The 14,613-nt window shown below is 40.0% G+C and overlaps 1 protein-coding gene across 1 annotated transcript in view; it reads left to right on the forward strand.

Annotated features, from left to right (window-relative positions):
* Nucleotides 1–14,237, forward strand: part of FAM171B (family with sequence similarity 171 member B) — a 65,236-nt gene extending 50,999 nt beyond the window's left edge. The window contains exons 5-8 of the mRNA XM_045086445.1: nucleotides 492–662; nucleotides 4,491–4,607; nucleotides 9,328–9,451; nucleotides 9,700–14,237. Of these exons, the coding sequence (XP_044942380.1) occupies nucleotides 492–662; nucleotides 4,491–4,607; nucleotides 9,328–9,451; nucleotides 9,700–11,038 (1,751 nt within the window). The 3' untranslated portion in view covers nucleotides 11,039–14,237. The remainder of the gene's footprint in view (nucleotides 1–491; nucleotides 663–4,490; nucleotides 4,608–9,327; nucleotides 9,452–9,699) is intronic.
* Nucleotides 14,238–14,613: the final 376 nt, after the last annotated feature.

Here is a 14,613-nt window from a genome sequence, read left to right on the forward strand (position 1 = left end):
AATAAATAAAATGTTAAAAAAATATTTGCATTTGAGTCAGGATGTTTTTGACACAAGGTGATTTTAAGGAGTATAACCAACTCTGTTGTCCTCGTACTTGAAGCAGATGGTTTTGGGAGGAGAAGGGTCCAAGTTTTAGACCCATATCCACATTGATGCTGTGATATGATAGAACCTTTATTTGGGTAGGACACTAGTGAGATGTATTTTTGTTGTTTCATAGATTTTTAAAACGCTGAATTAGATTCCGGTGACCTTAAAATCACAAGACTCTGGAAGAATTAGGTCTCTAGGCTCATAATGATTTGTCAAGTTATATAGCTATATCTGTGTTTATATTTTAAATTCTCTAATAACGATCCAGTACTATTGGTATTAAAATGGATAACTGTAGGTGAATAAAGGAATTAAATATTTTAGTCCCCTATTTTATTAATTTGTAACTACAACCGGTATTTTACATATGATCTTAATAAACTGTCTTTTTTTAGGTTTTGAAAGTGTTGAATTGACTCCTCTTGCTGCAATATGTGTGAAAATATATTCTGGAGGGAAAGAATTAAAAGTGGATGGTTCTATTCAAGTTTCTCTCCCCCTTCTACATACAAATGATCTAAGTGCAGGGGATCATATACCTGCCTGGACATTCGATATGAGCACAGGTATGTGAGCTGGGTGAAAATATTTTTGAATGTTTGAATGTTTGATCTTAGAAAAAATGTTTCTATATTACTATTAATTGTTTTTAGCTTTACTGAGGTATAATTGGCACATTTTTATGTTTACTACAGAATAATTAAGTTGTCTTGTTTGAAACATTGAAATACATCATTTATATTTGAATGTTTTATCTTTAGTAGAGCATATGTTACTGTTATAAGCACTTTAAAATGACTAAAATTGGCCCCACTGCGATTAGTTTAATACAAATGTGGGGAAAATGATGCAAATATATTACATTTTAAAAATAGCATTATGTATTCACATTCCCTTGCCCCTTTTTTTTTCTTTTTTTAAACTCTATGCCCAAAATGGGGCTTAAACTCAACAAGCCCAAGATCAAGAGTCATGTCCTTTGGCACCTGGTGGCTCAGTGGGCTCAGCATCGAGTCCCACGTGGGGCTCCCAGCTCGGCACGGAGTCTGCTTCTCCCTCCCCCACCTCACGGTCTCTCTCTCTCAATAAAAAGGGGGAGAAAGGATCCTGTGCTCTGCTGACTAAGCCAGCAAGGTGCCCCTCCAAGGCCTCTCTTATATCCCCCAAGATCTTGAATAGAAAAGTAGAAATACACTTTTAAAAAATTATTTCTACTCTTATAGACTTTTGTTTTGCTATGCAACATGAACTTGTATTTAAAAGGTTGGTTAAGGCAATTTAGAAATGTATGTTTACTTCATGAAAATAAATAACATTGTGTTATTAAGATATAGAGTGATTATTTTCAGAAAAAAATCCCAAAACAGAAAACTCAGATACCAATTTTGGTCCCTGAGTTTAGCCTCCTAAATAGATGCATGTTTTCCTCCTCTGCTTCCCTTGGTTTTGTTCTTGTGTTTCTATGTAAATAAGATGGGAGTCTTTTAAGTTGCAAAACAAACAAAACAAAAGAAGGGATATGATGCGCAATTGTTTTGTGAGAGTCCGGTACAGAGCCTGGACAGTCTCACAGGATTTCTCTTGTCTGTTTCTCCTGCATTAACACCGTTGTGTGGTAAGATTTGCCTTCAGAGTGGCAAGAAGGGTGTAGAAGCTCGGACCTTATGCCCAAAGTCTAATGAAAAGAAAGATTTTTTTGTTTTAATCCGAGTACCAGTTGCACAAACTCTTGGATTCACTGCGATTGTAGAGTGGAGTTTCCGTGCCCGTTGCAGAACCAACATTTGTGGTCTGCACATACAAGGTACAGATTTATTTTAAAAAAAAAAGTACGGATATTTTAGGCTTAAGATTGTGTGTTTGAGCCGCGGACTAATCATGTGGATTGAAAATAGGGAGCCATCAACCTTCAAAGGAGACTTAAAATAAGATTTCACTGCAATTAGAAGGGTAGTTGGCAATACAAAACAACAACAAAATAAATGTCACCATAAAAAATAAGCAATAATAAATACATGTTTTTAAGAAAAAGTGGAAACTAATAAGTACACAAGACAGTTGTAAGGGAACGCAGTCTCGTCTCCGCACAATTCTACGCTCACTACTTCACGTCTGGTCTCCAAGTGTTGGGGGTGGGGGCGGGGAGAGGGTTGTTCTTCTCACACGAAGCAGTTCTCTGCCAGCTGGATGTCCTAAAATTCTATTCAATTTAGACACTGGCATGAGATCAGATCCCACGGGTTAGGACTCTGTCCCATAAGACTGTCCCCTGGCCCCGACCTCAGAGGCCAAGTGCAGGTCCCGTGTGTCACCCATGCTTCCGACCAGCCCACGGTGAGCGGGAGACCCCCGTGGCCATCTCCGCACCTGCAGAGCTGCCCACAGAACTCCGTTAACCCAAGAGCTCCTGCAGCTGCTACTCGGGAAATTCTTTCTTTTCAGTAGACTTTAACCGGGGGGGCTCACAGGAAAAGTTCACATCCTGGATTACCAGTTTATTATAAAGGGTGTTCTCTCCTCTGCGTGCAGCACCCTGCCACCACCTCGATGTGTTTGCCGACGTCCCTTCGGAACCTTCAGGGACGTTTCGTGGTGTGGGCGTGCTGCGTGGTCATTGACCCGCGGTGGCAGTGCTTCCTCTCTGGCCCGTCTTCCCACTCCGAAGATGGAGCTGCAGCGGTGGAGCTCCAGCCCTCTGACCACAGCGTGGGTTTCCCTGGCAGCCAGCCCTGCACGGGCCTTTCCAGAATATCACCTCATTGACATAGAGTCAGGGGTGGTTGAAAGTGGGTGGTCAGGAACAGAAGAAGCACTCTTTCCACCTTTATCACATCGGAAACTGTGCCAGGACGGGGACGGAGACCAGATCAAGTCTGTTGTAATCGTTGGCTTGAAAGCACTAAGCCCTGGAGTCTAGTCCATTGAAAAGCTGTGGAATTTGAACAAATCACTTATTTGGGCCTGGATTTCCTACTTTGTTGAAAAAAGCGCTGTTTTAAAACATTTCAAAGGATATCTGTGTTGAGTTCTGATTTCTGATTGTTTATCCCCATAAAGGCCTTTGTCTCTAATGTGCCTTCCAGTAACAAAACTTTTGAATTCATATATCAGATAAGTAATGCCTAATTTTAATGTGACTATTTAAAAAACATAGTAATTTGGTCCATTTCCATCAAGTTGGTCTACGTTATTAAAAACACTGTTTTAGGGGCACCTGGGTGGCTTAGTTCATTACATGGCTGCCTCTAGCTCAGGTCATGATCCCAAGGTCCTGGGATCAAACCCCTCATGGGGCTCCCTGCTCAGTGAAGGGCCTGCTTCTCCCTCTCCCTCTGCCTGCTGCTCTGCCTGCTTGTACACACACAGTCTCTCTCTCTCTCTGTCAAAAAATAATAAAATCTAAAAAAAAAAAAACAAAAACTTTTACATGTTGTAGGTCTATCATTACAGTGGATTAACAAACCAAGTAGAAATATACAATGAATTTATAAAAAGTTCTGTTATACTCAACTTTATAAAGGTCTTCAGAGAAAGAGCTTTACTGAATTATTTGTCTCATGGATGGCATTTTATAGATCAGATAGCATTTTATTTATTTATTTATTTTTCCTTTTTTAAGTAGGCTCCACACTGGCCCAGTACAGGGCTTGAACTCACAACCCTGAGATCCAGACCTGAGCTGAGACCAAGAGTAGGAAGCTTATCTGACCCGGTCACCCAGGTGCCCCAGATCAGATAGCATTTTAAAAATATTCTTAAAGATCTGGTTCTAAAAGAGTCATGCCAACAGTACTAGACCAAAACAGTATTTAATAAAAAAAATGAATAAGGCCAAAACCCATACATAAGTATTTAATCAGAACCCAGGACAGGTGGCCATAACCACCTACTGACAAATTTGGATTTCACTACTCACATCCTTCCCGTATCGCAGCACGCACAATTTGAACATTATTTGGACTCATGATTTCCCTAAATATGTGTGCTTTCTACTGTATATATCACTGTAATATGCACTATAAATATATTTTCAAGATTTTACTTCTTTATTCAGGAAGAGAGAGGACACATGCGAACGGGGTAGGAGAGGGAAGAGGAGGAAGAGGTCGAATCCCACGTAGACGCCACACTGAGTGCAGAGCCCACATGGGGCTTGGTCTCATGAACCTGAGATCATACCCTGAGCCGAAACCAAGAGTCGGACGCTCGACTGACTGAGCTTCAGGCACCCCTCTCTGAACTGGATTATGATATAATATACATTATCCATGATAATATATTGCCAGAGTTTTCATAATCTTTGAAAGTCCTGCAAAGTGTTCTCTACATGACTATCAGCAAATTCCCATCAGCATTAAATACCACTAACTGGTATTTTTTACTTGCCTTTTTAGGTGCTTGGATAAATCATGGCCGGGGGACAGTCAAGGCATATAATAATCACTTAATTTGGACATATGACGCACCACATTTGGGCTACTGGATAGCAGCTCCACTTCCAGGAACTAGAGGTATTGTAAAAATAAAAGCAATTTGAAAAAAATTCAGATAGTGAAACTGGAATTGGTATTGCTAGGTCTTGACTATTCTGAACATTGCCACTTACCGACTATAATGCTGGAAAAAGCTTCTAGTCTCTTGATCTCAACTTTAATATTTTTCATATGTTGTCAGAAAAGATGAAGCTCAATGAACTATAAGGTCCTTTATGGCTCTAATATCTGATGAATATGTGAGGTATAAAGTTTGTTCAAATCAAATGCTTACTTTTCAAGAATAAATTCCACCACATCAGTTAGAGCCTTGGGTGGTGAACAACAGGGTCAGATCTGGGATCGTCCATAGAGTGTATCAGGATATAGGGTCCCAGGAAAGGCTAAAGAACTAGCTTCTAAAAGGCAGAAGTCCTAGGGAAGCCCAGCAGCAGGCCTGTTTCATGGTCTTGGCATGACTGCTGCTGCATATGTCACTGACCCTGGTCCTCTGCAATCCTTTCCTCACACCGTTCCTTCTTTCCAGGGATGAAGAATTTGCTCGGCCCAGACTTGGGTCGAGAGCACACTCCTGGGGCAAGGGCTGTTGAAAAATAGTGTCCCCATACTGTGTCAAAGATAATACATGTGATATCCCAGATGAAGGTTGGCCTGACAGAGGAACTGAAGGTGGACAAAAGCTCGGACTTCTCCCCTAGCAATGGTGTGTTCATGTTCTAGGACAAATGGGCATTTTATTTTTCCTAGATTTAACACGCTATCAGACTATCTGTGATTTGTAGTAAGGAAATCACACATGCATCTTGGGTTGTATAAATCTGAAAAGACTGAAACATTGCATGTTTGATCCATTAAGTCTTACTGAAGTCTTCTAACCTGTGGTCACGTAGACCGGTTGCACCGCGGGCCTGCTCCCACTTCGTGGGCCGCGGCGGTGCTTCTTGGCTGTCCAGGTAGCCAGCTTTGCTAAGTCAACTTTCCAGCCTCCCGCATCTGCTTGCTCTTTTTTCTTGTTCTGCTTTTCTCCTTTAACCTGTGGGTTGGTTGATTTATAAAAACAAAACAAGGCAAAACTTCAGTGTCATTTTCATGAGGTTTTGGGCGCAGTGCGAAGGTTGAATGCATATGTCATTTCTTTAACTTTCGTCCTGTGTCTGAGAATTCTGGTTGGTTGAAGGTCTTGGCTCCCAGCGGAGAGGCAGCGGGCTCATTGCTAGTCGGGAACAGACCCACCGCAGACCCGATGCAGGGTGTGGCTGACATTTTACATACATTTCTCTGCAGCATTCGACACCTAACTTTGCTAGGGCTGTCTAGTAATAATTTGAAGGCTCTGTTCTTTCTGCAAGTGTCTTTTTTAATAGTTTAATTTCTTTTCATTTTATATTGACAACCTTTGACTTCTAAACCACGCAAGGTGACAAGCCTTTTTTTTCCCCATCCAACCAAAATTTAGTGTTCCAGTAGAAGAAATATGTGCCATTAACCATTACGATCAAGGGGGATGTTCTCCTATTTTTATTTGAACTTTAGTGCTTACGAGATTATGCAAAACCCAGAGGGTGGTTCCTTTTGTTCTTCATGAGGCAAAATATCCTGCAGTCTTGCCAGCTGTCTGACCTGAGTTCATTCTAGATCTGCAACTATAATGAAATCTTGATGAAAAAGAACAATTAATATTTAATACTTCAACTCGACTAAATCCAAGCTATTTAATTTCTAATAAAAATAATCTAAGGAACACTTGAGTTTTATAGAGACATGTGCTTTACAGGGAAAAGATACCTGAAAACAATTTATATAATTATGAATTACAAAAGTCAAGTAATTTTCTAGAGTAGGTGGAAGTTTTGTTTTAGCTTATATGTTGGAAAAGACTTTGTGTGAATCAGAGCACTAACACAGAAGTGTGGGTTTCCCGTTTAGCTTGAATTAGATAGCTTCTAGTGATCGCTCCAAAAGTCCACCAGCAAGCATCACAGTCAGAGGAGCACTGTGCTAGAAACACAGATAGCTTGACTGTAGCTCTGGCTTTGCCAGTAAATATCTGGCTGAGCCTGAAATAGATACTTACCATCTTAATATTAGTTTTCTTATTTCTAAATTGCAGGAGTTGGATATGATGATCCTTCATCCCCCCCAAATTTGAGATTATAAAATCACATTTTGTTTAAATCAAAGTTGGTCCTCTGATGGACCAGTGTCTGGTGTTCTGGAGCTACTTTACTTAAAATTTTGTTAATAACAAACTAAATCTCTTTTTAAAAAAAAATCAAATAGAACTCTAGGATTTCTTGGAAAATAAGTGCGAGAAATTAAAATCAAGTTATGTTTCATAGATTGCTATAGTCGAGTTTAATAAACAAGTACTTAAGGACTGTTTTTAAATATGCATCTTCAAATGTATTTAAGTGGAAATATAATTCTCTGGCTTTCTCTTTTTAGGTGGGTGTGCACACACACACACACACACACATACACACATACATGCATACTTTTTGCTGTTGTTGTACATATAAAATCTGGGGGAAATGCAACAGTATCCACCTCATATTTCCAGAAGTGTGTTCCACTGCAACCCTGTGCAGTTTCCGCTGTGGAAACGTATGTTCATACACCCTTTGAAGCTGAACGTCACTCAGTTATCAGATTGACTCCGTTGCAGCTCTGGATCCTGGATAAGAATGTGCAGACAGACCTGTTACTCTTATTTCTTTTCTGGTTGAAGAATCTTCGTATTGTGCAGTGCTAGACTCGATTGTCTGTCAGATATGATAAGCACTTTACTATCACTTAGCATTAGTACAGGAAATGGCGGTCAGTACTGCGATGCCTGTTCTTGTATGACCTTGAAGCTTCTTTCGACAGCAGGTGTCATAGAACTAGCACTTTCTGATGGCTTCTCATGTGCTCGCACTAAGTGCTTTAAGAAGTGTTTACTTTTAATCCTTGTAACAACCCTCATAGGTGAGATCTGACAGACACAAACTAAGATACAAACTCATGAAACTTGGCCAAGGAATAAACGAGAATGTCACAAAGAAATAAGTGGTGGTGTTGGGGTGTAGATGTACATCCAGGTCCCTCGCACTCGAATGAATTCCCGTGCACTTGTTTAAGGAGTAAAAGGGTCCTGTAGTGACGGGGGTGGGGGTGTCTGAAAGTGAAGGTCGCAAGAGCTGCCTTCTTCCCTGTAACTAGTACTTTTACGCTTCATCCGTATCAGTCTGAGGACGTGGAGTCTCCTGCCTACAGGGGTGGGGATTTCTGTTCCTCCAGCGAACGTGTGAGCTGAAAGAAAGGTATATATTTAAAGAAAATTAAATTTTAGTAAGTTTCTCTTAAAAAAGAAATAGACTAGGATTTTTTTTTTAGATTTTTTTTTTTTATGTATTTATTTGACAGAGAGAGATCACAGGTAGATAGAGAGGCAGGCAGAGAGAGGGGGAAGCAGGCTCCCCGCTGAGCAGAGAGCCCGATGCGGGACTCGATCCCAGGACCCCGAGATCATGACCTGAGCCGAAGGCAGCGGCTTAACCCACTGAGCCACCCAGGCGCCCCTAGACTAGAATTCTAATTGAGGACACTAGCTCCAAGTTTGTATGAATAACCACAATACTTATTCTCCGAAACCGTTACTACTACCATTATTATTACTTCTGTTTTATCAAATTAGATGGTGCAAAAGTTAAAGGACCCAAAGATTCATGATCCTCAGTCTTTTCTCGTACCCTGGGTGAAGCTAAAAGCCTCATTCTGGACATTTCCCATGGTAGAGTTTGCTAGGAAACCAGTTGTCTCACCACTCTTAACGTCCTGAATACATAGCAGACTCTAGTTGCTAATGACCAGTAGACGCGTTATGTCACTGTGAACCATGCAGTCTCAGTGACATTACCATGGTTTACCTCGACATCAGCTGCATTTATTTGCATGCAGAATCTTCATAGCCTCCAACTGGCCCTCCGAGCGCTTTCATCCACTTTGACCGTAGTGAAGCTGAGGCAGCCGCAGTGTTTCTGTGTGTCCTCACATAGAAAGGTCCTGGGCCATGTGTGCCTCTGTGTGGCATCTTCATCTAGAGGCCAGGCTGAAAGAGTGGCAACTTTGAATTCTTCAAGTCCCCAATTTTTGGATTCTTTCTAAAAAACTTTTCATACCTACTTCCTTCAGCAAATTCTTTTTTGGATTTATCTTTAAAATTTCTTTTTAAATTGAACATAGCTAATAAGTCTTACTACCAACACTCTTTCCCAAAACCTCTGGGCACAGAAATATCCTCTCCTAGTTCATCCACCGAAGATTTTGCTGCCCTACAGTGTGGGTCCATTTTACCGCCTCCCGAAGCAGGTTTCCTCGCTGCCTGGCCTGGACGCCGCTGTCACGGCTGTTGAGCTTGGCTTGATGCGATTCAACATTTGTTCTCATTCCAGAACATAGGTTGAAAGAAGGGCAGCACGTCGGGATACACTGTTCATGTAAGAGGGTCTCAGCAAGAGGGCAGGACCATATAATGCAGCCCCATTTACGGTGTCCACGTTTCACTGAGCAGAACAAGTCAACCCATGAAGCCCAAAGTGTAGGGAACATGTGCTCTGCCCACTGGGAAGCCTGCCCCTGAGACAGGAGCAACCAAACAGCACTGTGTACCCAGACTTACTCGATGTGCACGTACCCAGAGTAGGACATGGTTGAAAATTTTATCTAAAACAATATATTTTCTCTGTTTCACATTTAGGTTCAGGTATACACGGAAGCGGAAGGGACATAAGCGCCTACCACACAGTGTTTCTCACAGCCATATTAGGAGGAACAATAGTCATTGTCATTGGATTTTTTGCTGTACTTCTTTGTTATTGCAGGTAAGAAAAATACTATTTATAAATACAGAAAATTGCCATAATATCATGTCAGTGTGTTCTGGGTATTACAAAGTTCCTTTGTAAAAATAAGTAGGTTGATCTTTACAATATGTAGATTAAAATAAAAGTGGATATACTCTAACAGTAGCATTGTATATATTAATACCATATCATGGGATAGTTTTTTTTTTTAATGACTCTTCTAAATCATAAGTTTTAAACACTTTTTGCCATCTCCTCTACTCTAGGGATAAATGTGGTACTCCGCAGAAAAGAGAAAGAAATATCACTAAACTTGAAGTCCTCAAGAGAGACCAGACAACTTCAACAACACACATAAATCACATAAGTTCAGTCAAAGTTTCATTAAAAGCTGAGGACAAGTCACAGTTATTTAATGCCAAAAACTCCTCATATAGCCCTCAGAAAAAGGAGCCAGCAAAGGCAGAAGCAGAAGAAAGAGTTTCCATGGTAAAAACTCGGGACAATTTTAAAATCTACAATGAAGATATTCCATTTCTATCAGCCAATCAAAACAACTACTCAAGAAACCCAACACAGTCTTTGGAGCCCAATGTAGGGTCCAAACAACCTAAACATATTAACAGCAATCTGTCTTCATCTCTAGGTGATGCACAAGAAAAGAGATACCGCCCAGGTCATGAAGAGGCATATGGACATTCCCACATTCCTGAACAGCTTATGCATATCTACAGTCAGCCGATTGCCATCCTTCAGACATCTGACCTCTTCTCCCCTCCAGAGCAGTTACATGCTAAGTCAGCTACTTTGCCAAGAAAGGGACAGTTAGTCTACGGTCAGTTGATGGAACCAGTAAGTAGAGAGAACTTCACACAGACACTACCCAAAATGCCAGTGCATTCTCATGAACAGCCCCCGGATGCCAGGGAAGAGAATATCCCCCTTGAAGGTCAGCAGAGCTTGCCGTCCCAGACTTCAGATTGGAGCCGATACTCAAACAGCTTACTAGAGTCGGTTTCTGTTCCGGGAACGCTAAACGAGGCTGTCGTAATGACTCCCTTTTCCTCAGAGCTTCAGGGAATTTCAGAACAGACGCTCCTGGAGCTGTCCAAGGGAAAGCCTTCCCCCCACCCCAGAGCATGGTTCGTGTCTCTTGATGGAAAACCAGTCGCACAAGTGAGACACTCCTTTATAGACCTGAAAAAGGGCAAGAGAACCCAGAGCAATGACACCAGCTTGGACTCTGGGGTGGACATGAATGAGCACCTCTCAAGCAGAAGACTCGAGAGGGAGAAAACGTTCATCAAAAGCATGCACCAGCCGAAGATCCTCTACTTAGAAGACTTAGACCTGAGCAGCAGTGAGAGCGGAACCACCGTCTGCTCCCCCGAGGACCCAGCTCTGAGGCACATCCTGGATGGCGGGGGCGCAGCAATCCTGGGAGCGCCCGGGGAAGAGTCTCTGGGAAGAAGAAGTGCTGTTGAAGGCTTTGAGGCCAGTCTATCCCCTACCAAGAAAAGGGGCAGACCACCACTCGCCAAAAAAGATAGCAAGACTACTATCTGGAAGAAGCGAGAGGAACGCCCACTGATTCCCATGAACTGACGCCGAGGACGTTGCGAGTGTGCTGGCTCGTGTTTGTTCTTGCTCCTTGCAAGCCGCTGTCTGAACTTTTGAAGAAGTTGGAACTGAGCAGTCATGGTCCCTGGACGTGTCTCAAGCAGAGTAAATAGTAAAATGGCAATTCACTAATGAAAGAGAAAGATACCAAGCAATGCTTTTTTTGACCTATTCTTTTCATTTACTTTTGAGTCATGAATTTGAAGTATCCGAGAGCTCAAAATGTGAAGTAGCTTCAAGACGTTAATTCTCTGAAAACCCTGCTCCGTCAGCCAATGTAGCCCTCTCTCAGAAAACAGTGAAGTGCGCACTCCGAAAGTCGCTTTCAGAAAAGTTGCCTCTGCCTCATGCCCGCCCCTGTAAACATTTAGAAATGAAACTATTGGACATCGTAGCCTTGTGACATAAGACTATTATGTTCTCCTCTGCCTGTAGATGAAAATAATGATAAATGTTCTCGATGTTCCTCTAGAATTTAAAGGCCAAACAATATTTCCCTTTTTGCAATAAAATGCATGTGCACTGTACCAACCCCCAAATAAATCTTGCTCATGTAAGATAGGCAAGAAGCTACGTGGTTGTTAGAGAGGGAAAAAGCAGCTCTTTGGTTGTTTTTGGATATAACTTCACAGACTAAATGATGAGGTGTTAACTTGTTATTTAGAAATCTGAAAAAAGAATGCTCTGATACTTCCATTTTTATTTTAAATTTTCTTTTCTCCCTACTTCTAGAGTGAAATGATTGAAACTGTCAAGGAAAACTTTAGCAATGTTAAACAAAAACAAAACCCCATACTTTAAGAATCAATGATACATGTAAGCTAAAATCAGCTTTAAGATATTTTTCTGTCCCCCACAATTCATTCATTTTAAACTTGAATTTAAAATTAATATTCAGATGTTCATTTTAAACTTGATTTTAAAAATATTTAAGTATTCATAAGCAGCTTTCAGTTTATTAACAAAATATGTGAAACTAAAGGAAATAAACATTTATTTTTTAAATGTTCATAAGCAGGAAAAGAAATTCTATTTCTCCTAGACTCAAAAATACCTTCAGAATGTTACACGTATATCCAGATGCTTTTCTCTTGACATTTGTAAAAGATATTTTAGAAAATGTTTTGATTTAATGGAGAAGTAAAAGGTTTTTTAAAATCACTTTTAGCATTTGCAACATGTTTTTCTAGTTTTGGAAGTAATATATTCATGTTCTTTTCATCATCGCAAAGAATTAAGTATGAACACATTCAACAGCTGTTTTTAATTATAATTGTCTTCAACTCTAAATTATCATTCATATGTCCTAAAAATAAAGCTCTTTGTTAATTAAAATCAATTCATCCCATGTTTTCTCCAAATTTCCGTGAAGGCGAATGTCTGAAGCAGCTCCCCCTTCTCTCAGGGGCAAAAGTCAGACTAGATTATTGTATTTCTCATCCGCTTCTCTCCAACACAGGAGCAACAGAGAGACCCAGGGCACATAAACAATTTGAAAGAAGCAAAATTAGCCTAATATATTAGTTATAGTCAAACTACAGATGGATAGTCAATGAAAGACAACTGCTTTTTTTCCCCCCAAGATAGTCGACTTCAGCCATTTTTTTCCTCTAATTACTTCAGTTTTTCCTATAACACCAAACCTGTTGGATAGTACTCTTTCTGTGTTAACCCAAAGAACTTAAAAACGTAGGCAAAAGTTTGCCATGTTTTACCCAATCCATAGGAGAGAGAGATATTTGGGGTAATACCTAGAGTTAGTTTCTGGAGTCGGAGGTTTATATTGGTCTACAGAAAGATGCATCAAAGTGGCATAGATGGAAATGACTCGGAAGAGGTTACAGTTAGTGCTCTGCTGAAGTGCCTTTGACATAGATGTGCTTGTTGGGAGGATACACTAACATCTTTCTCTGATGTGCATTTTCTTTCTGTTAGCCAAATTAAACAGATGTGCAGTTTTGTTAATCAAAAAATATAGACCTAGTGTTTCATGTTGGAACAACGATTTTTGCATGCAAGTAACATTTCTCTTGTGTTTTTTTGAATCCAGTTTACATTGATAAGCTATGTTGGAATGAAGTTAGAAACTATATAGTAAACTGTTGCACTTCAATATTTTAAGCTTATATTCTCCCTACCTTTAAATAAAAATGTTTCATGTTTTAGCTTGGTGATGGAATACATATGTTGATATAAGGGTATATTATTCAAGTATGCCACTTACTCATTCTTACGTAAAGGAAATGAGATGTATCCCCAGGGGCTTTTATAGAAATATTTTTTTTTGGGTTTCAGAATAAAAATATTTTTTTTATACACTGCACATTCTGTTCTCAATGGGGAAGTATAGGCAGTTTACCTTTTCTAATGATAAGTGTGCGACTTCTCATTTGTGAGTAGTTCACAGATTTCCTGTTAAAAAGCTGAAGCCATCTACTTTTTCTTAACCCAAGTAATAATTACCCTACAATATTCACAACTTTCTTAAATTTTTAAATTGAAAACCAACAGTTTTTTGCAATGTAACTCTTACAAATTTTGATCACGAATTGTTAACCTTTGTGGATCCTTTGTATATCTACTTTGGATATATCTTAAAAGCAAAATTATCCCTCAATTAACTGATGGATTCGTTTACTAAAGCACAGCTATATGTATTTTTGAATACATATGATCTTGAGACTTTATAAAATGAATTTTTATGGCATTTATGCAGTTGTACAGGGTTTACGCCCTTTCTTAATACGCAGAATCACGAAGGTCACAAGTGTTGCGGAACGAAAGCGCCACTTTGCGCCGGCGATCATTTTCGGATCACTTTCTGTGTTTGAGTCCTCTGATATCAGTACATTCAGAGTTGTAGGAATCTGTGGGTCAAATAATGTCCGCCAAAACTTCCCAAAAGGTGAAGCTCAGAGTTTGTATTCATTTATAGCGAATGAGTTACTCATTTAGCTGTGTGCTGGCGTTGTAAAGAACGTGACCATGTTCCTTTCCGTCTCAGACCTTAAGCTGACACATTGCCCTTGTTTCTGAGTATTTCTATCTTTTGTATTTCAACAGAGGAATCTCACAGTTCACTGTATTTAATGCCATTGTTACTATATTTACTGCTGAAAACTGTAACAATCTGAAGATTTGTAAAATGTTAAACATAGCTCATTAAAGACAATAAATCTAAAAAGTACTTGATGCATTTTTTTTTTTTTTAATTTACCTATTTTAGAGAGGGGAGGGCCTAGGGAGAAGTAGGGAGAATCCCAGGCGGACTCCGTGTTGATCACAGAGTCTGACTCAGGTCTCAGTCCCACGACTCTAGGATCACAACACGAGCAGAAGCCAGGAGCTGGATGTTCAACTCTTAGCACCCAGCGTCCCCTGGACGTATTCTTTAATTCTGGGTAAACAACAAAACATTCCTCCCTAAACTGTCATTTCATCTAGTAAATATTCAATTATTACTTTTTCCACTCTTAGACTCCCTGTGTCAAAATAAAAATATTTGAATACTCTTTGTTTTTATAATGAACTTGATTTCTCTTTATATTTCATGTTCTCCA

This window comes from Mustela putorius, unplaced genomic scaffold (assembly GCF_011764305.1).
Source record: "Mustela putorius furo isolate JIRA1106 unplaced genomic scaffold, ASM1176430v1.1 tig00000992_pilon_pilon_pilon, whole genome shotgun sequence".
Classification (NCBI taxonomy): Eukaryota; Metazoa; Chordata; class Mammalia; order Carnivora; family Mustelidae; genus Mustela; species Mustela putorius.